We start from the raw sequence: 24,728 nt of genomic DNA, 5'->3' as shown, positions 1-24,728 counted from the left end.
TATAGCATACTAGGATTATTATAATTTCACCGAGTTGTTTCGATCTCCTTCAAAATACCCCTCAATATGGGTATTTTTGAACTCGTGTTGACGTGTAGTGACCGAAAAACCATGTCTGACGTCTTTCTGAAATTCAATATGGCGGCTTCCGGTTAGAGAAAACCTGGAAGGTACTGTGAAATTATCCATAATATTGGTATTTTTGGAATTTTGGTGACGTGTTGTACCGGAAATAGATGTCTGACGCATCTTTGAAGCTTAAGATGGCTGCTTCCGGTTCGAGAAAAACTTGTAAATTCTATTAAATACCCCTCAATATGGGTATTTTTTGGAATCCAGGTAACGTGTAGGGACTGAAAACCATGTCTGATGTCTTTCTGACATTCAAGATGGCGGCTTCCGGTTGGTGAAAAACTTGGAAATTCTGTCAAATACCCCACTATACAGGTATTTTTGGAGTTGGGAAGACGTGTGAGAAACGGAAATCGATGTCTGAGTCCGTTTTGAAATTCTAAATGGCGGCTTCCGGTTGGAGAAAACTCTGAAAGTTCTGTCAAATACTCTACAACATGGGTATTTTTGGAATCGGGATGACGTGTAGAGCCCGGAAATCCATATCTGACGCCTTTTTGAAATCCAAATAGTGGTTTCCAGGTAGAGACAAATATAAAAATACTGTCAAATATCCCTCAATATGAAATCGTGTTGATGTGTAGAGACCGGAAATTCACGTCTGACGCTATGTTGAAATCCACGATGGTAGGTTCCGATAGAAGAAAAACTTAGAAACACTGTCAAATACACCACTATATGGGTATGTTTGTCTTGATGGTTAGAAAGAACCGGAACAGCAAAGTTTAAAAGTAGAATGGATTTTATTTAACGACTAGCTTGAGTGGAGTCTTGAACAGGAATGAAAAGTTTTTCACCGTTGTTTATTTAAGAAAACTTAGGTTGCTAGGGGTGACGTTCGGTCTCCAAGGAGGTGATCAGCACACTGCGTTACCGATTTACTCCAACACCCCCCCTGAATCGGTCAGTCCTAGGAGGGTCCTCAGTTCGCGGAAACGTCCAGGTTCCAGGGGCTTGGTGAACGTGTCTGCTATTTGGTTTGCTGTATCAATTGCTTCGATTTGAAGTCTTCCTTGTGCCACATGGTCGCGCAAAAAATGGTGCTTTACATCGATGTGCTTGACACGCTTGCTTTCGGTGTTTGTGGCCATTGCAATGCACCCACGGTTGTCTTCGTACACCTTGAATGCCGTGTCCGGTCGAACTTGCTTCAGGTCTTCAAGGATTCCGTGCAGCCACAGCCCTTCGGAGGCCGCGGCACTTAAAGCTGCATACTCGGCTTCACACGACGACAGTGCAACGGTTTGTTGCTTGCGGCTTGCCCAAGACACGGTGTTCCCAAAGACCTTAAAGACGAAGCCACTAACGGATTTCCTATCCTCAGCATCCGATGCCCAGTCAGCGTCTGCGTACCCGACAAGTGCCTCGGCGTCGTCGTTTTGCTTGTACTGGAGCTTCAAGTTCTTCGTTCCCTTCACGTAACGGACCACTCTCTTCAGGGCTTGCCAGTGGGCCTCATCAGGTTGAACTTGGAAGCGCCCTAGGTATCCAACAGCGTAGCATATGTCCGGTCGAACACACAGCATCGTATACATCAGGCTGCCCAGCAATTGACGGTATGGATGCGACACAGGATTCGCAGCTTGTGGTGGCAGGAAACAGCCTTTCTCCATTGGGGTTTTGACATGGTTACAGTCTTGCATGCCGAACTTCGTCAGCACACGGTCCACAGCAGCTTCTTGCGCCAGGTACATGCATCCGGTGGCGCGGTCGTATCGGATCTTCATTCCAAGGAAATGATTAACCATGCCGCAATCCGTCATCTGGAGCTTCTTGGAAAGAGCACGCTTGATCTCCTTCACCAGGTCCAGTCGATCGCCAGCAATGAGCAAATCGTCCACGTAGATGATTATGTATACCCCCCCTCGATCGTCGATCCTGGTATATAGACAGTAATCATGCCGGGAACGGGTAAAGCCGAAATCCAGTAGAAGGTCGTTTAGCTTGTTGTTCCAACAGCGGGGGCTTTGCTTGAGTCCGTACAGCGATCGATCCAGCTTGCAAACGAAGTTCGGCGGTGCTGCAACTCCTTCGGGTATGGCCATGTAGACGTCTTCTTCAAGCTCACCGTAGAGGAATGCGGTCTTCACATCGAGTTGGTGAACGTGCATCCTTCGGTGGGTTGCTACAGCAAGAACGGTTCGTATCGTGGCTAACTTTGCTACGGGGGAATATGTTTCGTTGTAGTCGACTCCGGGCTTCTGTTGGAATCCCTTCGCCACCAAGCGCGCCTTGTAACGGATCGGTTCGCCATGCTCGTCCGGCTTGATTCGGAAGACCCATTTCGATTTGAGCGGAACCACACCAGCAGGGCATCTCACCAATCGCCAAGCATGGTTGTCCGCTAGCGACTGCAGTTCCTCACGGACCGCTTGCTGCCAAAGAGCTTCGTCGGCTCGTCCAGCGATCTCCTTGTACGCCTCCGGGACATCGAAGATCGAACGCTCGGCCTCATCTCGTCCAACGGAACCGTCAAATAGTACATCGGAAACGTTATGGGGAACATCTGCAGAATGGGATTGCGCGGCAGTGAAAATTTTTCCAACCAGAAATTCTTTCAACTTACCGGGGAGTCTGCGCTCCCGTTCGCTGCGCCTCGGGGTTTCCATTTCGAGGTTTGAACCACGGTCTAGTTGCGAAGGGAGCGCTCCGGTTTCTTCAACACCGTCGTCTTCAACCTCGCCTTCTTCATCATCAGTCAGGATGTCGTCATGTTGAGCCACCAGCGGCTCATCGGGTTGAACGGACTGTTCAGGGGTTTGCACGTCTTCCTCATCTTGATCCTCGAACTCGTACGGAGCAACAACCAAAGGAGTTTCGTCACGGATCTGGGTGGCAAACGGAAAACTGTTTTCATTGAACTTGACATCTCTGGCTAGGAATAACTGCTTCTTCTCTTTGTTCCACAGGCGGTAGGCGTTCGGCGCATAGCCGATCATCACAGCAGGCTTGCTTTTCGGATCCAGTTTCTTCCTCTGTGCCGTGGACACCCAAGCAAATGCTTTACAGCCGAACACACGTAGTTTACTAACGTCCGGCTTGTGACCAGTCCACATTTCCGCAGGAGTCTTCCAATCAGATACCGCGGTGGTTGGACTTCTGTTTGTCAGGTATACCGCCGCTAGAACCGCTTCATTCCACAGATTCTTCGGAGTTTGGGCTTCAATCAGCATCGCACGCACCTTTTCGACGATTGTCCGATTGAACCGTTCGGACACTCCATTCTGCTGTGGTGTGTACGCTGCGGTTGGCTCGACTTGGATCCCCTTGGAAACGTACCAATCACGCTGGTCATTGGAGCAATACTCGCGCCCTTGGTCGACAGTCAGCTTTGAAATCGAATGTCCCAGAGCGGCACTCGCCATGGCCTCGTACTCTCGAAACTTCTGGAACACCTCGGACTTCTTCTTGATGGGATATACTACTGCAAAGTGCGTGTAATCATCAATAAAGGTGACGAAGTACCGAGAATCATCCCAAGCCGCTGGTGTAATTGGACCGCACACATCGGAGTGCACTCGTTCTAGAGGTCTTGTAGCACGGACTCTAGTACCCGTGAATGGTTCTCGGCACTGCTTTCCGAGAACACAAACATCACAAAAATCCAATTTATCTGGTTTCTCGGGAATACCTATTACCATGCCATGCTTCGCGAGTGTCTGCAAACTCTTGCTCCCCAAATGAGCCAGTCGACGATGCCACAGGTTACCAGTCACAGCTCCACACATGTTGGCCGCCACCGTATCGACACGGAGATCGAGCTCGTAAAAATCGCCCCGCATGGGACATCTCGCAATCAGGTCACGACCTTGCTTCATGATCGCTTCCTTTTTCGTGAATGTGACATCAAGATCCGCTTTTGCCATCTTCTTCACAGATAGCAAGTTCGCTCGAAGATCTGGTACGAAGAGGACGTTCTTCAAGCTGATATAGTTACCTTCCTTGTTGACGCCGTTGATCGTGCCACTGTGCCGGGAAATCAGGGATTGATCATCCTTCGCCACGTTTATGACGACAGGGTGCTTCAGCTTCGTGAGGTCGGCGAAACAGTGCTTCACATTCACAAGGTGGTCCGAGGCTCCGGAATCCAGCTTAAAGGAAACTGCTCCCTCGTCCTTTGTTTGGGAGCATCTCCCGGTCATAAAAGCCACCGCCTTACCTCCAGCAGCAGCGTTAGCTTCAGCGCTCCATCTGTCTTCAACTTCACACGACAGTCCTTGGCCTTGTGTCCCTTCTTCTGGCAACGGTTACACTTTCCGGTGAACTTACCAGGCTTCTGCTTCGATCCTTGGAATGCTGCAGGTTTCTCTTGGCAGGAATCCGCTGCCCGGTCGGTTTTCTTGAGCTCCTCGGCAAGAAGGCGCTCGCGAACAACATCCAGTTTTAGGTTTTCCTCACCTAGATTTTCCAGTGCCGTAACCAACGGATCGAACGACTCGGGAAGGGTAGCAAACAGCTGGGACACAATATCGTTCTCTTCAAGCTTCGCTCCGGCCAGCTTCAGTTGTCGGATCAGCTCTTCGAAGGTTTTCAGGTGATCTTTCACAGACGAACCTTCCATCATTCGTAGCTTCGCAAGTTGCTTCCTGACGAATGTCTGCGACGAGACGGACTTCTTGGCGTAGGCGGATTCAAGGCTCATCCACATCTCCTTGGACGTCTCCTTGTCCCGCACCAAATGCAGCAAATCGTCATGAACAAATGACGTCAGCAGGAACGCCGCCTTACCGTCATCTTCCTGGAACTTCGTGAGCTCGGCCGCTTCCATCGGAGGATCCTTCTTGATGATATCCAACAGCTTCACGGACTTCAGATACTTCTCCACTCGAAATTGCCAATTGTCGAAACCGGTGCCCGAGAACTGCGGGATCCCGTGGACCAAATCCTTGCGTGAGTCGCCCATAACCTCTTGATGGTTAGAAAGAACCGGAACAGCAAAGTTTAAAAGTAGAATGGATTTTATTTAACGACTAGCTTGAGTGGAGTCTTGAACAGGAATGAAAAGTTTTTCACCGTTGTTTATTTAAGAAAACTTAGGTTGCTAGGGGTGACGTTCGGTCTCCAAGGAGGTGATCAGCACACTGCGTTACCGATTTACTCCAACAGTTTGGAATCGAGGTGACGTGTAGGGACCGGAAAGCAATGTCTGACACCTTTTTGAAATCCAATTGGTGGCTTCCGAATACAGAAAAAAAGAAAAATACGGATGGGTTTTCCGTTCATATTTACCCCTCAATTGGACAGAATTCCCAAATTTTTCTCGAACAAAAAGCCACCATATTGAATTAAAAATGCAACAATACCTATATTGAGGGGTATTTGGTAGTATTTTTCAATTTTTCTGTAACTGGAAGCCACCATCTTGAATTTCAAAAAAGGCGTGAGACATCGATTTCCGGTCCCAACACGTCACCAAGATTCCTAAAATACTCATAAGGCGGTGTACTTGACAGAATATCCCAGTTTTTATTTAATCGGAAGCCGCCATCTTGGATATCAAAATGGCGCCGGGCTTGGATTTCCGGTCGATATACGTCACCCCGTTTCCAAAAATACCCATAGTAAGGGGTATTTAACAGAATTTCCAAGTTTTTCTCCAACCGGAGGCCGCCATATTGAATTTCAAAACGGCCTCAGACATCGATGTCCGGTCCCTACACGTCACCACGATTCCAAAAATACCCATATTGATGGGAATTTGGCAGAATTTCCCAGTTTTTCTCTAACCGGAAGCCGCCATATGTAATTAAAATGGCGTCAGACATGGGTTTCCGGTCCCTACACGTCACCTTGATTCCAAAAAATACCCATATTGTGGATAATTCGCCACGCAGAATAACCCTGCATTTATCAAGATTTTTCCGCTATTGAAAATTGAAGAAATTCAAATATCAAAGCAAAATAGAACGATTGGGAATTATCAAGCTTACTGGATCCAATTATTCAACCTGGAAATCGAAAGTGGAATTCCTGCTGATCCGAGATGACCTCTGGAAATGCGTAACCGGGAAACGACCAGAACTCGGTGCAGAGCCTAGACCAGCGGATGTAGCAGCAGTTGAAGCACCGACAAACCGACATGACATTTAATTCTGACTTATGCCCGAAAACCGTAAACGGCCGATTTTAATGTACAGTGATCCGAACTGTCAAAACCATAGGATTTTTAATTTGTACAGAATAGATCAGACACGAACCAATTCATAACTTTTGCATGCAGGCTCATGGCTTAGCTAAATATTTCGCGCGAACACGGAGCCAGATGTCAGTAGTGTGTTTTGGTCAGAAATTCTATTGTTTTTGCTATGGTCATTCATGTCGGTTTGTCGGTGGAATGGGTGCGATATCCTACGCAGGTGTGGAAGCTGCCTTCCTGTACATTCGATTGCCGTCAATGGATGGCAGATAGGACATCTTCAGGATTGTTAGAGCAACCGTACCAATGGGTAAATAAGGCACATTTACCAACCTCTACCATAAGGCTACTTGCGTACCGGGGGTTGCTATTCAGGTGGGGGAAATAGCAATCCGCACCTTGGGAAGTAGTGAGTTTATAAATTTAGCAACCCGGTAGCAACGCATCAGACGGTTGCTATTTTGAATAAACGCCAAAAGATTGTTTTTCCGGTGTGGAAAACGGTAACTTAACTTATGACTGTGATAGCAACGACCGGTGTGGAGAGGAGTGATTAAGCCAAAATGGAAACACTGTGCGTAAGTAAAATAGTGCCGCAAATGGCAACGACTGGTACGGTTGCTCTTATGCCAATAGCGGCAGTAATGCAGTTTGACAAAACGAAACAACTAGACGTAGCCTGGCCAATTACCGCATAGAATTTTGACAACTGATAAAGTTTGGGCAAGTGGACTTAGTTTGCCCGGGAAAGACTCAGCTTGATAATGTGTTTGGCCAATTTGGCTTTTTTCAGTTGCGTCTATCACTGATTCGCCCATTTAATAAATATATCATCCAGGATCAATGAAATTTACTGTGAATTCAATTAGCCGCCATCATTGTTTAAAAATAAAAGCTTCCCAGTTTTAGTTTCATTACATTTATTTCACTGGACAGTTATCTAGTTGACTTCTCTATCATGGTACAAGCTGTGTAGTGGTAGGTAGTTCGAACGACCCAATTCTCACTCATATAATGCTGCTTACTCTTGCACTCATCATCATCATAAAATCAATTGTCATTCATAACCAATATACAAAATCTATACACCCAAAATTATGTCATGAGAAACACAAATCGCAAATTGGTCGTAAGGAATAAAATATTACTAATAATAATAAAAAAACGTATTACGCCTAATCACTGTATCTGTGTGTTCAATCCCGCCGACTGATCTTTATCCGTAAGCCATCCTTCGGTCTCAGAATAAGTTCCCCCAGGAGCGTCAAATTCTCCCGCCGATCGACCGCCTCGATCCGGTACTTTCGCAGCACCGCCGAAATGATCGACTTCTCCTCCAGCACTGCAAACTTCTGCCCAATGCAGTTCCTCGGTCCGGCACTGAACGGAATGTACGCGTACGGATGCCGTCCGCGGCAGTTCTCCGGCAGGAAGTTATCCGGATTGAACTTATCGGGATTGGGAAACACGGATGAATCGCGATGCAGCTGGTAGACCACTATCATCGCTGTCGTACCGGCAGGGATGGTGTAGTCCTCGATCTGGACGTCCTCAACCAGTTTCCGGGCGATCAGCGGAACGCTCGGGTACAGCCGGAGACCTTCCTTGATGCAGCATTCGAGATACTTCATTTCGTTGAGTTCGTTCATGGTGGGGAAGCGGTTCCGATCGCCCCCCATGATGTGATCGATTTCGTCGACGATGCGATCCTGGATCGACGGCTCGGCGCCCAGTAGAAGCAAAATCCACGAAATGGCAGCCGACGTTGTGTCGTGACCTTCGAACATGAACGTATCCACCTCTTCGCGGATGTCCTCGTGCGATAGTACCGTTCCGTCTTGCGATGCCTCGATCAGCAGATCCAAGAACGCCAACCGCTTCTTGCGGCCAAACTCTTCCGGGTTGTTGTTACCGTCCAAAATAGCTCCGCTGGCTTCCGCGGTCTTCTTGGTGGTGTTATTGTTGGAGAGCTTTAGCCTTTTGATCTCTTCTTTCCGTTCGAGGATTACCCGGTTGGAGAACTCGTGTAAGATCGACAGGCATCGCTGGTGGTTACGGTAGTCTTCGGTACGCTTGAAGATGAAATCCGGCTGCAGCCAGATCTTCTGCTGGCGGTTCTGGACGATGCTTCCGATTCTGAATTGGAAAGAAAGGGTTGAAATTGATGACATTCCTTTAATAAAATTAACACCCAACTTACTGATAGACTGCCTTCACGTATTCCGAATCGGAGTTCTTCTGAGCGTTGATCAATCGACCCATGGCAGTTTCTGAAATCCGAAATAAAAAATCCCCATTAGTTCAACATTTTTTTCGTAGGTTTACCCGCGCAGAAAACTCACCACAAACGACATCCAGTGCGCACAGGGTCACGTACGGGAAGCAGTTGAAGCCCTGCTCGTTGCCGAGTTCCTTCTCCAGTCGCTGCACCAGCACGGCACTCTGCTCCTGGAAGATGTCGACAAAGTCGTCCAGGATTTTGAAATGGAATGCCGGCGTGAGGATCTTTCGGCGCGGGTGCCATTTCTTGCCCTGGCTGGTCAGAAGCCCGGTGCCGAGCCATGGCTTCAGGAACTCGTAATCGTGACTCTTTTCGATGTGACGTGGACTGCCGAGAATGGGCTGCAATGTGAAGGTAGGCATGGAAGAAATATGAGTGGATGATTGCGGAAATAAAGCAAGGAAGTATGGAGCGGAATGATGTACGGAGGTTTGTGCTTTTCAGGGCTGGAAGCGTCGATCGTCGAGCTGGCGTTTAGGGCGTTTAGGTTATCAATCGCAGTTTGTTTAGCGAATTCGATCTTCTCTACGTTACAATATTGTTTCTTGTTTTAGAAAAGCATGAACAATGGAGCATATCGCCAAGTCAATCATCAAATCGAATCAGCTCGCGACGACATAAAGGACATTGCGATAACCTAACTAATAGCGAATTCGTTTTATTATCAGGTTTGGAACCAGTGCGAAACGCGCAACTGAAAAATAACACAGCAGCGGGAACATATGGAGCGCAATCGGAACTGATCCGACATGGCCCGGAGTCCTTACATCACACAAACCGCTCCGCTGAAGTGAAGATCAAGTATTCATAGTAAGACAGATACTAGATGAGCGATGGAGAAAAGGTAAAGTGACATCTCTGTCAAGCCTTCGACCACATAGTACTTCGTGCGCTAGGAGTACCGGTGTACCTAATAAATCGGATCGTAAAGTGTTGCTTAACGGAACGCACCTCACTTCAATGGTGCAAGGATGTCCACTATCGCCAAAGTTGTTTGTATACCTTTTGGATTGCTAACTCTTCCATCGCAGATCGAAAGACTTATTGCAAGCCTTACTCCTGCCTTAGAGGCGTTCGGTTTGCAACTCAATGTATCCAAAACCGAAGTTCTAATGCGTAATCTATCAATAACAGTTGCTCGGGACCCTCCACGCCAAGGCACTTTTGGGCGTTACAATACGGGTGGTAACAAAGATGAGATACCTAGGGATATATCTCACAAGCTCTCTGAATCGCAGGGAGGCAGTAGCTGAAAGAATTTCAAGGGTATGGTGGAAAACATCTGTCCGCATATATCACGCGGTAATCGCCCCAATCATCCTGTATGGTCTAAAAGTGACAACGTTGACAAAACACAATCGAGATCGTCACGAAGGTGAGTTCAGAGAAAAATTAGCAATTGGCGTCCGATTTGACAACCGAAATTGAAAATCGTCACTGACAGCAGCTTTTGGGATTTTCACTAATGGGGCTGTAGTGGATTATCTCATTTGTTTCAATACATAAAGCTATACTGTCTTCGACAAAGTTGCTGTACTGGGTTAGACCAACAAGCCTGTGCCATTGGATTCAGGTTAAATTGGGATCTACGCCGCTAGAGGCGCTTCACTTTTATGTTACTTATGACGGGCGCTATAATATATGGATCATATTTCCAACATAGAATATTTCGTGATCCTGACCATATAGAAAGTTACTGTCTTCAGCAAAGTTGTTCAGGTGACCAAGTCCTTTCGGATGGTGGCTATATTAGTTCAGAACTCTCTCATTACGCAGCGCTAGTGTGCATGTGCAATTCCTATATAAACTGTATCTCGAGAGCCTGGCCATATAGAAAGTTGCTGTTTTCAGCAAAGTTGTGCAGGTGATCAAGTCCTTTCGGATGATGGCCATATTAGTTCAAAACACGCTCACTACGCGGCGCTAGTGTGCAAGTAAATTTCCTGTATAAGCTGTATCTCGAGAACCTGGCAATATAGAAGGTTACTGTCTTCAGCAAAGTTGTTCAGGTGACTAAGTCCTTTCGGATGATCGTCATATTATTTCAGAACTCTCACACTACGCGGCGCTAGTGTACACATGAACTTCCTTAATATGTTATGTCTCCAAAGCTTGTCACATTGCTGTGCAATGTGAGAACAGGAACCGGAAAAGGGATGACGTGTAGAGGCCGGAAATCGATGTCAGATGCCATTTTGGAATCCAAGATGGCGGCCATCGGTTCAAGAAAAACTGTCAAATACCCTACAATATGGATATTTTTGGAAAGGGGACGACGTGTAGAGGCTGGAAATCGATGCCAGATGCCATTTTGAAATCCAAGATGGCGGCCATCAGTTTAAGAAAAACTGTCAAATACACTACAATGTGGGAATTTCCGAAAATGGACGACGTGTAGAGGCCAGATATAGATTCCAGACGCTATTTTGGAATCCAATATGGCGGCAACATGTTTTCCATGGTCACCATAGCCGATCGAACTCCAGACGAAACTAGAACCGCACTACCGTTCTTACTGGTGACAACGCTCTGATGAGACAACGAAACCTTACCCAAGCTCCTCCCCTGATCCTATCCTTCGACAATGTACCTCTCTTACCTCGAGTAAGCCGCGAGTTTCGGCCCAACTCCTACTAGACATAGAATTAAGTGAATGTTGTTACAAACAAAGAACAATGAACTATCGGCTCCGTAAAGCTAACGTGATTGAGCCTTCCAAATAAACGAACTAGTTAAAAAAAAACATGTTTTCCATATATAAGGTTTACCAAGAATATTGCGTATAATTTATTGTCTATAGCGTATCACTGAGCAACCAGATTTAAATAAAATGCTCCATTTGCAAAATAAAAGCATGTTAAGATTGCACTCGTATACTGCCCCGTGGAAAATTTTGAAACCACCCGAGTAGCACACTTTCATCACAATAAGTTACAGCAACTTGTTTATGACTGAAATACGTCGTATATAAGTTTCTCCAATTGATTTGTAACAGGCGTGCTACTAGGGCATCATCACTTTCATAGTTCTTCTATTCTCCACGTGTGCCAACTTTGATTTGCCAATTACCACTACCTACTTCTCTTCCTTCCGCTCTCAGAATTCGCCGATTCGGTGTCTCTCGTTGTGTTTTCTGCTGAGACTGAGCAATATTCGATACCGCGAAACATCTCCGCAGTTATGTTTTCTTTCGGCGCAGGAGATGTGCGGTAATCAAAAGTTAAGAATGTAGCTCAACATTTACAATAACATTCCACCAAATTTTCATGTGCGTAGTCCACTGCAACAGCCGAACGTACGAACGAATAGGGTGACCATAGCGCATTTTAAGAAAACGTCACAAGTTTTTATGGCTGTTTTAAATCAATAATTACGAAGAAACCATAAAGCCTACAAGGTTACTACCAAAGGCACAAATCTAGGGAACTGCATGGAAAATGTTTTGTAGAACAACTTAATAAACAGAAATGAAAATTTTCAACTTATAAACACTACAATGTATGAAATTTCACCAGTTTTTTTGAAACTTTCAACATACTTTTCAATTTTAATGTATGATAATTAACTTTAATCGAGTTCAAAGAGTTTCAAAGAGCATTGATAGCTAAGACTTTAATCTTTCATTTGGTATGTTGAAATCAGAAAACCACATTAAGATTAAAAAAAATATAGCTAACCAAAGTTGACAATACAAAAAAAAACATCAAATGTTGAATAACTCACTTAGCAGTCTGAAAATATGTAAAACCCGGAACCAAACACCCTGTATGTATACCAATTTTTCGTTTTCTTTTTTTTCTGCCTTTATTTTTTACAGTTTTAATGGACATTGAATAACCTGTTTTATTTTTTTATCATCCTAAAATGCACACTAAAAAGATGTTTTCGTCAGATCTTTGGTCAGCAAATAAAGCGTTGTGAAGTTCAGCAGTGCAGCAGTTTCGCATACCTTAAAGGGCGAACACGAAATTATTGCGACACATTCAACAGGGCATAACTTTTTTACCATTGGGTAAAAATCAACCAAATTTTGCACACTTTCTCATTGATGTGTATTGTGTACATGCTGTCAAACTCGAAGTCGTGTTTTTCGATTCAACGAAAATGGAGGTGAACCAACGCGAGTTGAGAGAACAAATTCTTTCCAAACACCTGGAATTTCCTGACCTGTCGCACCGGTAGTTGGGAAAAATGTTGAACATTCACCATTCAACCGTCTCCAGAGTGTTGAAGCGGTTCCAGGAGCGGTTGACGTTGGACCACGGCAAAGGAGCTGGAAGAAAACCGGGACCGGAGAACAAAAAGACGGAGGGAAAGGTGAAGCGGATGATTAAAGCAAATCCCAACGTCTCAAGCCGTGATTTGGCTAAAAAGATCGGCATGTCGCAGAGCTACGTCCAGAATGCAAAGAAGAGAGCTGGACTACATACATACAAGGTACAGAACTTCCCAAACCGCGATGAGCGGCAACAATTGACGGCTAAAACTCGGGCACGGAAGCTCTACGAGAAGATGCTGACAAAATATGGCTGCTGTGTGATGGACGACGAAACGTATATAAAAGCCGATTCTAAGCAAATTCCGGGGTTGGAGTTTTTCACCGGCAAGAGCAAGTTCGATGTGGACGACAAATTCAAGAAGAAGAAAATGTCGAAGTTCGCCTTCAAATATCTCATTTGGCAGGCCATCTGCTCTTGCGGACTGAGGAGTGAGCCTTTCGTGACAAAGGGCACAGTAAATGGCGAGATCTACAAATCTGAGTGCCTCGAGAAGCGCCTTTTGCCGTTCTTGCAGCAGCACGACGACCGCTATTTTGGCCAGATTTGGCATCATGCCACTATTTTAAAAGTGTCCTGGAGTGGTATGAGGCCAATTCTGTCCATTTTGTTCCAAAGGACATGAATCCGCCAAACTGTCCGGAGCTGCAGTACTGGGCAATAATGAAGCGGGAACTTCGCAAGAGCAAGAAGACAGTCAAAGACGAGAAGGACATGTTAAGAAAATGGAAAAAAAAACTGAGAAACTGGTACCGGATGACACTGTAAAGACTTTGATGGAGGGCATCAAGCGAAAATGCGTTCAATTTTACACTCAAGGCTCTCCATCGATTAACTTTTCCTTTGATTTTTGAAGTAATTATATGTATAAAACTACCCTAAAATTTTGGTTTGATTCTAAACATTATAAGAAAATTGGCATGACATTTTCGGTGTCGCAATAATTTCGTGTTCGCCCTTTATGGTTTTACATAGGGAGGGTCTAGACTCTTTCTGGTTTTACATTGTTTCACAAGGATTCCCAGTCATGGGAGAGGACAGTAATAGCACAGTGAAAAAGTTCACTACCACCAACAATCAATACGAAACTAACGATTTTAAATTGGCTCACCACTTTAGTAGCCTATTGGTCCCAAGCAAACGATTAACGTACCCTATTCTAGTTGAAATTCTATTACTACACTATGTTTGTTTTGATTCGCTATGAAAATTTGACAGATAACATCAGGGGTGTGTGGATTCATGCAGAACATGCAGGGGTGAGTGAAATAGCTTGGGACTGCTTGGGACCGTTGTTCTGGTACTGAGTGAGCCAAAAATAATAATGATTTTCTTCGGGACCCAGTGGTCTTAGAGTTACCTCTATGCTACCACTTATATTCCCAACCATCCCCTTCATCCATAAAATGAAGATATAACATGGTGAGTTCACCATGTTATATCTTTATTTTATTCTAGCAGACAGCAATTTCAACATTTATAAAAAAATCTACATATGCCAGCAATACCGACTGGGTGTATCCTATGGCTTACCTTCCCTACTAACATAATTCCAAAATTCCCTAGACATTTATGAGGGGTCGTAGAGTTCTCTGCATCTCTCTTAAGTAAATGTTGGACTAACATACCTTTCCTATCCCTACCAGTTGTAAGGACGTGGCCAGGACAATCCTTAACTGTTGGAGCTGGAAGTGTCTTTATCTGGGAAATAGTAATGTCCAGTTACAGATATCCGTCTTGCTCTTAATAGTTTTGAATTCGTACCACCTACGATATTGTGCAACTTGTTCGATGCTAATGCTAATGCTAATGCTAATCATTCCCGAGAAAGTTCTTCAAATTGTTAGGATCCGGAATAGTCTCCAAGTCCAGCCTTGAAAGTTGTACGTGGCCAGAATCTTGAGCTCACCTCTGCATCTCCACAATTGCCACACGGGAAGGATAGTTGTTGCTAGTGGGTCGGGTTATTTTTAGATTCGGGTTCACTGTGCTAAGTAATTTCAGTAAAAAGCAGCAGTCTGTTTTTTTTTAATTCAAATCTAGTGCGAAGGAGGGGACGAACCTGAGATTCAACTCACGACCTTCTGCTCAGTACGCAGAAACGGTAACCGCTTAGCTACCGAGCCTCGTCTCAAAACACAATTAATGTAATAAGGCTTCGCTAGAAAAACGGCTTTTCAGTTGACATATTTCTTCTGTGTCCAAATGAAAGCACGCCCTATGCGTTCCAGTCTGCTAGCTTCAGTTTCAACGGAATCTCAAAAACGCATCAATTTTAAATTACGTGCTGTGCTCACCGATAAGGCAACACTTGCTAATACAATTAGTGAAAACCTTATTTAAAAATGCAGGATGTTTAAGTGTTCAGGCGCCATGAAGTCTCCGCAATTACCCACTATACTACGCACACGTTGTAAGTAATGCATACACTGAAAAAAGTTTTCACATAGTTTCCATTAATCTTTTTTCCAATAACATCTGAATATCACATTAATATAATAGATTTCATTGGACAGATAAGGTTCATGTGATTAAGTGGTGCAAATTCAGGGATCACATGAAAGTAATTTTATGAGTGTACAACAACAAACGATGATCATTATCGCACACTGGCTCTGCGCTGCGCAGCGTTCATTCATTGTCGAATTGAAACTGGCTTTTCGCCGAGTAGTAAAAAGCAGTTACCGGTAACCATTCAGAGAGACAGCCAAACCAGATTTCGGTATTTAGGTACGACAGTAGGTATGTATTTTATTACTATTGAGGCAGGTCAGCCGATGGAAACGTGAAAACGTGAGGAATTGCGGTTTACACTTGAACAAGTACGATGCTTGACGAGTACGCACAGTCGCTGGAAAGGTAAATGAACTGAAATGATGGCATCTGTCTGACGAGCGGTATGTGTACTTCGAGGTGAGGTTCATGACTTAAGTAAGGCACATGGGTTAGCAAATTACTCTTTGTATTCACATTCACGATGTCCTTTCATATTTTTGCTTGATTTTTTAAGGAAACTAAAGACCGTGGACCCCCGGTAAAATGCCTAAACGTCATTCAGTATATGGAATGGTGGAAAACGAAATGGAACAATGCGAAACGGAACGCAGAATCTAAACAAAACAGCAAATAAGGCTACCAGAAACATGTATTTCTGATGCTTATAGGGTTACTAGAAGTGCTCATTAAAAATGAACCACGTCAATATGCATGAAGATTCAGATTAGCGGTACGATAAAAGTTCACGCAAAAAAGGACCTGGCAAAATAGAACCTATTACTTAAACTAGTTTATGGGATCGTTAAATTCAGGTGCCAATCAACATATTCATACGGATTCATTGCTTGGCAATATCCGCATTGGCCAATGCGATACGAGTTGCTCCTTCGAGAAGATGACTTTGTTATGTGATTCGCAGACAAACTTGTTTTTCCCGTTCCAAACAGCTTATAATTTTGATTCTTTCCACTAAACCAGTTTAGTTTTTTTTTCCGCAGCATCGTTTCGGTCGGTATGCGATTTTCTGTTGAGTCATTTGGTCGTAGCTAATCAATTCTCGAATAAATTGATTTTGTTTCTGTCTTGCATGTAGGCGTCATGGGCCCGTTTCAACCTTTAATTTAAATCTACGAAATCGGTTTGCCCTAATCGCATCTTACCTCCACTGCGCTGGCTTTGGAGATCAACACATAGGGCATGGGGCCGTTCCACGCTCGGCTAAATCCTTGCTGACGTCCGTAGAGCTTGCGAATGGAAATGATGCGGTTGAAAATCTCTGTGGTGCATTCGTTTCGGGGATGGGGTACCGGAAAATAAAGAAGTAAGGTTGAACTATTATTTAGTGATTAATATTAGATACGCACTTAATTAACTTCGATCTTGCCACAGCGCAGACGATCATAATGTATGTAGTATCACTTACACACTTAGAAATTATCGCCGACTTCGGTAATTTTTTTTCCGAAATCTGAACAGCTGAACTTTTCGGTAAAATTTATGCAATTCAATTCAATTGCTTTTCAGCTACTTTGAAACTAAATCTCCACTGAAATGACAAGATTTGATCATTTAAACAAGGTTGAACATGTTTTGACATTATTTTCAATAGCCTTTAAAATGAAGGTCAAAGTTTTACCGAACGTGCAGCTGTTCTGATTTCGGTAAAATTTACCGAACACGGAAACAAAATCTTAGTGTGTATGATACCAAATTCAGTGAAAAATTCGAGTGATTTCTAATCAACTGGATAGTTGCATGTCCTATAAACATCATTAATACGATAGATGGAGTAGATGAAAGCATAGAGTTGATAGTTCCGTTAGAGTACGGCAGTGTGAAGATTGCATATAGATATTAGAATAGAGAGCTAGGACAACTTTTAAGGTAGGTACAAATCGGTTTTTTCATCTCTCTTTACCAAACTCCCCCTTTGGAGAGGGATGGTGAGGGGTGTCCCTCCCCCCCCGCCATCACTGGCAAAAAGAGATGAAAACCGACCCGCTCAAGTACCAACTGTGTGTTTGAAACAGTTCTACCGATTTTTTACCGCACTTCAGTTGTTATTTGAAGGAAGGCATCCAGTCGTAGGTTTGGAAATTGCAACTATTGTTTACCCCTACCACCCCAGACAACCATTTGTTACGTATACCACAGTTACAATTGAAATATGCAAGCATATATACCATTTGTTTAAATCGTATGTAATGTTCAAAAATGCCCTTTACGTACAAAAGTGGAGGCAATATACAAGCATCGCCAAAACATTAAAAAAAGAAATGGCTAGATACGATTTTGATAAGTTATTTTTAAGACCTACATTAGCATTTTCTCCGATTTCTGATAGACTAAATAACGATTCCTATTCCTGCATTGATTTATGGTTTATATATTTACGATTAAATTTTTACCACAAGACCATTTTGTCTATGAAATATTACGATTTGAAACACTTTTATACACGATGCACTAATTGATTACTGATTTACTTCACCATTGTATGCAATTTTCGAGGTCCATAGTTACGATTTTGTTTGATATTTTAAACGACCAATAAAATTAGCGTCAAAAAGTATTTTTACATGCACACAACATCAATCAAAGCCCCAATGCACTAGGACTTCCGTATTTGGCATGAAACTTATGTTATACTTACATCTTACACCATTAAAACCATCACTTACTGGAATCGAACTTTGAACACCCGGGTTGTTAGTTGTCGAGCTATCCACAGCATCACACATGAGTTGTGAGTTTTGTTGATTCTAATCAATAACATTTCACATCTATCGTATGAACCATCAAAGTAAATCGTTTATCCATGTTGCTAAATGTTGCTGCAATACGAGTTGATTCATTGATAAATACAACTTTTTTTGTCGTCGTTTTTCACTCGTCACCCTATACGACACATATTTGACAAGGCGATGGAGCCATACTTGTTTACATTTGCGTCGCTATCAATAGTCTGTATGAATTCGCGTGAAAAGCAGTGCAATTCGCTTTAAAACTCAGCTCCGTGGTCATTTTTCACCCAGAAAAGGTAATACACAATAAAAAAAAATACATAAAGGTACCATAATATAACATCAAATATATTTTCCAGATGTTTACCGTGGCGCAATTTTTCGAAAAGCAACACCTACGAGTATTGGCTATTCCATCCTCTTGGATTCGAGGCGGCTGCTTGCTATGGCCAAAACTTCTATCAAACGATAAAATTGACAAAATGCGTGTAGATGGAACTGATTTTCACGGGGCTTCGAAAAAAATTCCGGCCATAGTAACCCGAAAATACCGGAGTCTTCAAGCAGCAGAAGCAGCCGCTGAAGATCTTTTAAAGCATGAAGTTTCTGACATAGAAACTAAACGAAAACTTCTGAAACACAGCAATGTGAAGCAAAATCCACGCAAGGATTACAACCGGGCCATTGAGAGTATGTTGCGCATATAGCAAATTATTTCGCAGCTATAATATCTATTTTTTTAGAAATTGTTTCTTCCAAACAGGCGAAAGTGCAACAAACCGGATCTCATGGAATCACTGTCGGTGCTAATGGGTCGATTCAGTCTCCCGGAACTCGAAAAACTACACCAAGGTCATCGTTCCAGACACCAAGTAAGCAACGACAAATCGAATCCTGCAATCTTATACGCCAGCCATCCGTACCGCTATCATCGTCCCTAACATCCAGCACTTCCAGTGCTCTAAGGACTGCACCAGGTGCATCGTTCCAGACTCCGAGTGTACCTCGAAAAGTTGAACTCACCCTAGCACGCCAGCAGATTTTACCAGAACGAGGACCATCCGAAACTTCCGCAGCACGAGAGATAGCAACAGGCGCGTCATTCCCGGTACCCGGTGTGCAGCAACAAGTTGGATTCGACAAACTGACACATCAGAAGACAACATCACGACAAATAATCCAAACACCAGGCACGTACGACATTCGCGAGACTGATCCAGGTCTTTCGTTCCAAACATTGTGTACCACACCATCCTCGTTTATAGCACCTACAATGATACATCAGGGACCAGCTCCAGAAGTTGTACCAAATCTACAAGAGCTATCTGATCAGTACAAAACTGAAAGGATCCCAACAAATGAAATGATGTATGCACCATCTTCTCCGAAAGGTAACGATAATTAATTCAATATCTGATTTTTTTTAAATTTTGTTTTGTTTTCTTTCAAACAGATCCAGCCTTAGGTCATCAGTCTACTTATCAGCAACCTATATTTGTTAATGATGATGGCATAATGTACATCACTCAAACAGACGACTCCGCCAACGCTGGTAAGAAATCGTCTGAAAGCATTCCTATATGATCATGTCACTAAGATATTTTCCTATTTTTAGGCAATCTGTCGCTCCTTCCTTTTGATGATTTCAAATGTGAAGTCGAAGCCCTCAGATCTGAAATGGCTAATTTGAAGACTGAATTCCACAATATGAAGCAGGAATTCAAAGAGACTATCTCGAATTCAATTCGCCAAGCCGTGACAGATTGCTTCGAAAGCAATTTCATTCGATTGGCTGCCATGATGGACATGTCTAAAACAATCGATGAGCCTGTGATGCAAACAGGGCAAATCGTCGAGGAGCATGTACCTATCAATGACGCAGATAATTTAACTAAATTTAACATACTATTGGCAAATGAGGATGTACGCAAACAATATGTAAGTTTTCTTTTTAATTTATCGACAAATCTTGACATACTTTTGTTTCAGATTGCCTACTACACGAAAATTGTTATCCCAGACACGTACATTGGAAGAGGAGATTCGGCTTTTTATATAATAGCAGATTGCCTATTTACGCGAGCGTTCTGGGACACATTTACCTGGACGGGAATCAATCGTGGCAACAAATCCAAAAAGGGGTTTCGCGAATTTGCCAACGTTCTTCAATTACTCCTGGCAATTGTACGTATTGGTGATCCAACGTACACATTACGAAATCTGGAAACATTTTGCAAAACTCGACTCTTCCGTTACTCGAAGGCAAGGTCTATCAGTAAGCAGCTACGGAAATCGGCTTGTCGTCTGAATCGGAAAAAGAAACACGACGGAAATGCGGATATTCCCATTGAATGCGAGCTTGGAGCAGGTGCTACAGATGATGAGGTCGATGAACCCGCAGCCGAAACTTTGGAAAATGCCGATGATGATGCTTCACATGCAGACAGTTCTATTGAGGGAAATGAACGTGAGCCAAACGCTGATGATACAAGAGAAGCTGATGACGTCGATGCAACCACTGATTCCTGTGACGACGACGTACCCGAAGTGAGCACGCTGTTCGATTCCGATGATAATGCTTCACCAGATTTTGCCGGATTTGAGGAAAATTAAATTCAATAATTTGGTTTTCATACGATTGCTTTGCTGTATTTCCGAATTCCATGATTCCAACATTGAAGTTGCGAAAAACATTGTTATTCTGATTCATTGTTTAGGTAAACTACTTCACAGTATGTATTAGAGGAACAAAAACAATTTCATTTTTCCATGGTATAGCAACTAGTTTACACATGATCGAACTGATATCGCACAATTGATTCTTGGATAAGTTACTTTTCTCTGCCTTAGCAACAAAAATATGAATAAAAGAAGATTTGAAAGGTTTAACGAAAAATTCATTCTTATGCGGTACATAACTACCTTCAATCACCCAATCCGAATTGTTTTCAATTACATTTTCCATACAAACAATATGAAGGTCTTTAGTTAGAATCCATTTATCTTCAAAGTTTGTACTCAAAATGAAGTCCGTTAGGGTGATCTTGATTTTAGATATTGTCTTCTCAACGGAAATAGTAGTTCTTGTATTAGTTGAACATGCATGGCTTATGTTTTTTGAAGTTTCATTATTAACAAGTTCGATCAAACGGTTTGCTATTTGATTCAAGGGCAGCGGTCCTGCTTGGATCATTTTTTTAATAGAATGTAAGTAATTTTCGAACGGATAAGCAGTTAGTGTACACAACGGTCCAAACCTTTCTACTTCATCTACTACGTGGCACAGATTATGAACATTGCTTGTAAGGTATTCTACTCCGTACAGATCTTTATATTCATTTATGAAATCATTCAACAAATCACGGGCAACTGGAAGATAACCATTGTACATTTCAATAGAACATATACGAACTGCACAAAACAAATATAGAAAATGATGATAGAATTTGTCAGGTAGAAAATCTTTAAGAAGTACCAAACTAACGTAGTTAAGAAAATTACGATACTCTAAACCTTTCCACAAAGAAACAAACTGCAATGATCGCATTCGTCGATGAATTTCTGAAGGAAATCGAATTTTTACAAGGAAATTTGATATTTCTGCTTTATCTTTGATACTCCATTTAGCACGCTTTGTCATTGAACCTGTGCGCCAACCGTTCAGCAGTTTCCTCATCACACCTAATTCCAACAAATGTAGAGCGTCAGACACAATAATGTCCTCTATTAGATCTATTGGTAAACGTATGAGAGGTGTATCACTTCGTTGATGTTCGGGATACTCCTTATTCCGAAACTTCTCATCAGTTCTAGGTGGGGCATTGATATTGGGGAACACTACTGTACCAGCAGTGTGACAATATTTGCCCTTGGTAGTACACTTAAGGCAGTTGTGTTTGCCGTTGAAATTGATGACTCCTTTTATAAAAGACCGAGCAGGAGAATCGCATATAAAACATCGAATGCTGACCGCAATGTGGTGACCATTTATTACTAATCCATCCTTAAGGATTGGTAAAATCTCATTTATAAATGGAGTTAAAAATTGAGTTACACTTTTAGGCTTGCTGCTGCCATAAAACATGCCTATTACCATAGGTGTAACTTTGGGCAGCTCATGAATATTGCAGAGTATAGGCCAAAAGTTTTTCAGGCTACTTTTGTAGATTGGAAAGCCGTCAATATTAATATTTATAGATATTGACATTGGGCGATCAACCTGTTCCAAAGCTTTCTTCAAACAGTTTTCAATGCCTTGATGCCAATACAGTCCATTTTCAGCCATGTCAATGATGTTCAGGTTCCTTGGGGTTTTCATAAAAGTACGGGGATCACTTGGAAGATTTAACTCCAAGTTAGAGTTTAAAATCCCTACAAGTGATTTCAGCGCTGCCTGACTGATATGAAATTCGGTGGACCAACTCCGGATCTCTGTAACCAGATCCCTTTTCGGTGCTGAAAATGTTATTTATAAATAAATAAATTAAGACTTTAAAAATAAATGTATGCTTACTGTTTTCTGCCTGATCATGTTCTTCATTGACAATATTCGAAGGTTCTTCAACCTCGTTGATAGGAGTAACGACGCGCTGACTTTCAGGTTGGAATTCTTCAGAATGTCGTGTAATATGATCATTTTCGTGACTTGAATGTATATGTTTAGCGAGATACCACTTTTTTCTGTACTTTTTAAGAAGTCGACTATACGTTCCGCTCTTACGAGCCTTGATAAGTTTTCTTTTTAGCATATATTCACGCATTTTAACCACAACTAACTGTTTTCGTTGTTAACGCTGATGGAGATGTGATTAACACTAGTCGTATGTCTTAATAAAAAAATAACCCACAGCATTACATACGATTGAAAATTCACATAAATCGATTTTGTATGCACATTGTTCATGGCATCAAGCGAAATTGTAATTAGTGTTAAAAGTAGTATTTCTTACGACTCTGCATAAGCACACTATAATTTGACAGTAATAGTGATCGTTTATAAATCACAAGTTGGAAAACATACAATCTTGCTTATACATATTATGATGTGCATTGTACATTGTTACGATGTGAAATATTGGTCGTAACAAATGGAAGAAAAAACATTAAATACGAAAAAATATACACATTTAGTATGCTTATGATAGACAGATATACGATAGTAATTTCAAGTATTATTTTATACGATTCAAACTGTGTAATGGTATACGATTTCTGGTTGTCTGGGACGATATGTGCTCCTGTCATCGTCGACTTGACGATCTCGAGGGGACACGGTTGGGGTAGGTGCTGCTTTTGGAATATTTTATACTGGGAAATCCGGATATAAAATTTTCAAGCATCTGAACACTCCTCTTTTCACGATTAGAGCCATATTTACGGAGATAAATCGATTTAAAGGTTTGGTTGGCCCATCAGCCGATAAATAAATGAATTTGGAATATTTTATACTGGGAAATCCGGATACAAATATTTCGAGCATCTGAACACCCCTCTTTTCGCGATTAGAGCCATATTTACGGAGATAAATCGATTTAAAGGTTTGGTTGGCCCACCAGCCGATAAATAAAGGATTTTGGAATATTTTGTACCGGGAAATCCGGATATGAAAATTTCGAGCATCTGAACACCCCTCTTTTCGCGATTAGAGCCATATTTACGGAGATAAATCGATTTAAAGGTTTGGTTGACCCACCAGTCAATAAATAAATGAATTTGGAATATTTTATACTGGGAAATCCGGATACAAAATTTTCGAGCATCTGAACAGCCCTCTTTTAGCGATTAGAGCCATATTTACGGAGATAAATCGATTTAAAGGTTTGGTTGACCCACCAGCCATATTTTATACTGGAAAATCCGGATACAAAAATTTCGAGCTTCTGAACACCCCTCTTTTCGCGATTAGAGCCATATTTACGGAGATAAATCGATTTAAAGGTTTGGTTGACCCATCAGCCGATAAATAAATGAATTTGGAATATTTTATACTGGGAAATCCGGATACAAAATTTTCGAGCATCTGAACAGCCCTCTTTTCGCGATTAGAGCCAAATTTTATGGAGATAAATCGATTTAAAATTAAGTTAGATTTTTGATTTTAATGATAATAAGAACCACCCTAGAATGCATTGTCATGAAAATGAGGGTCTTACTATAAGGAACAAATTTTTAGAAAAGACTTTTAGTCTAAAGTTTCAGGCTCAAAACATATCATTCCACCTAAATCTGCATTCTGGACCACTGTGCTGGCAATGGCTGGCGACAACACTCTGATGAGATAAGAAAACCCCAACCTCAAGCTCCTCCCCTGATGCTACCCTTCGAAAATGTACTCCCTCTAATCGAACGCTTTTCCGGTAAAAATGTTATCTTTCTTAATTCAACAACACATTGCGTGATTCGATAATAGCCCACACCCTTTCACAACAAATAACTTAAGGCACTTAATTCAAAATCGTTGTACGTGTTCCTCGTCCAGAAGCGTTGTTGTGTTGATATGGCGATATACATGCTGTACTTGGACATGTGAATTGAATGTAAATTGCCCGCATTTGCCAAACAAAGCCGATCGAGTTCTGGGTAAAGATGAGCCTCTGCTTTTTGCATGTAGGGACAATCGAAGTCTGAAGAGCGTTCAAATCTGTAACGCTGCTGGAGCAGAT

The 24,728-nt window shown here is 42.5% G+C and overlaps 2 protein-coding genes across 2 annotated transcripts in view; one reads left to right on the top strand and one right to left on the bottom strand.

Moving 5' to 3' along the window:
* Positions 1-5,228: 5,228 nt before the first annotated feature.
* The window catches only part of LOC135711207 (cytochrome P450 4c3-like), a 49,306-nt gene continuing 29,806 nt past the window's right edge, over positions 5,229-24,728 (bottom strand). Inside the window, exons 2-5 of the mRNA XM_065233988.1 lie at positions 16,483-16,598; positions 8,611-8,890; positions 8,469-8,538; positions 5,229-8,404 (exon numbers count right to left, since the gene is read on the bottom strand). Of these exons, the coding sequence (XP_065090060.1) occupies positions 7,465-8,404; positions 8,469-8,538; positions 8,611-8,890; positions 16,483-16,598 (1,406 nt within the window). The 3' untranslated portion in view covers positions 5,229-7,464. The remainder of the gene's footprint in view (positions 8,405-8,468; positions 8,539-8,610; positions 8,891-16,482; positions 16,599-24,728) is intronic.
* LOC135711210 (uncharacterized) lies at positions 19,433-20,679 on the top strand. The gene is made up of 4 exons (XM_065233992.1): positions 19,433-19,457; positions 19,520-19,618; positions 19,682-20,004; positions 20,056-20,679. The coding sequence occupies exons 1-4, from the start codon at positions 19,433-19,435 to the stop codon at positions 20,677-20,679; spliced, it is 1,071 nt and encodes a 356-aa protein (XP_065090064.1).

The sequence above is a fragment of the Ochlerotatus camptorhynchus genome, unplaced genomic scaffold (assembly GCF_037179485.1).
Source record: "Ochlerotatus camptorhynchus isolate MF236.1 unplaced genomic scaffold, CSIRO-AGI_Acam_v1.1 ptg000425l, whole genome shotgun sequence".
NCBI classification, from domain to species: Eukaryota; Metazoa; Arthropoda; class Insecta; order Diptera; family Culicidae; genus Ochlerotatus; species Ochlerotatus camptorhynchus.
Note: the sequence above shows the minus strand (reverse complement) of the source record. Positions and strands in the feature narration are given on the sequence as shown.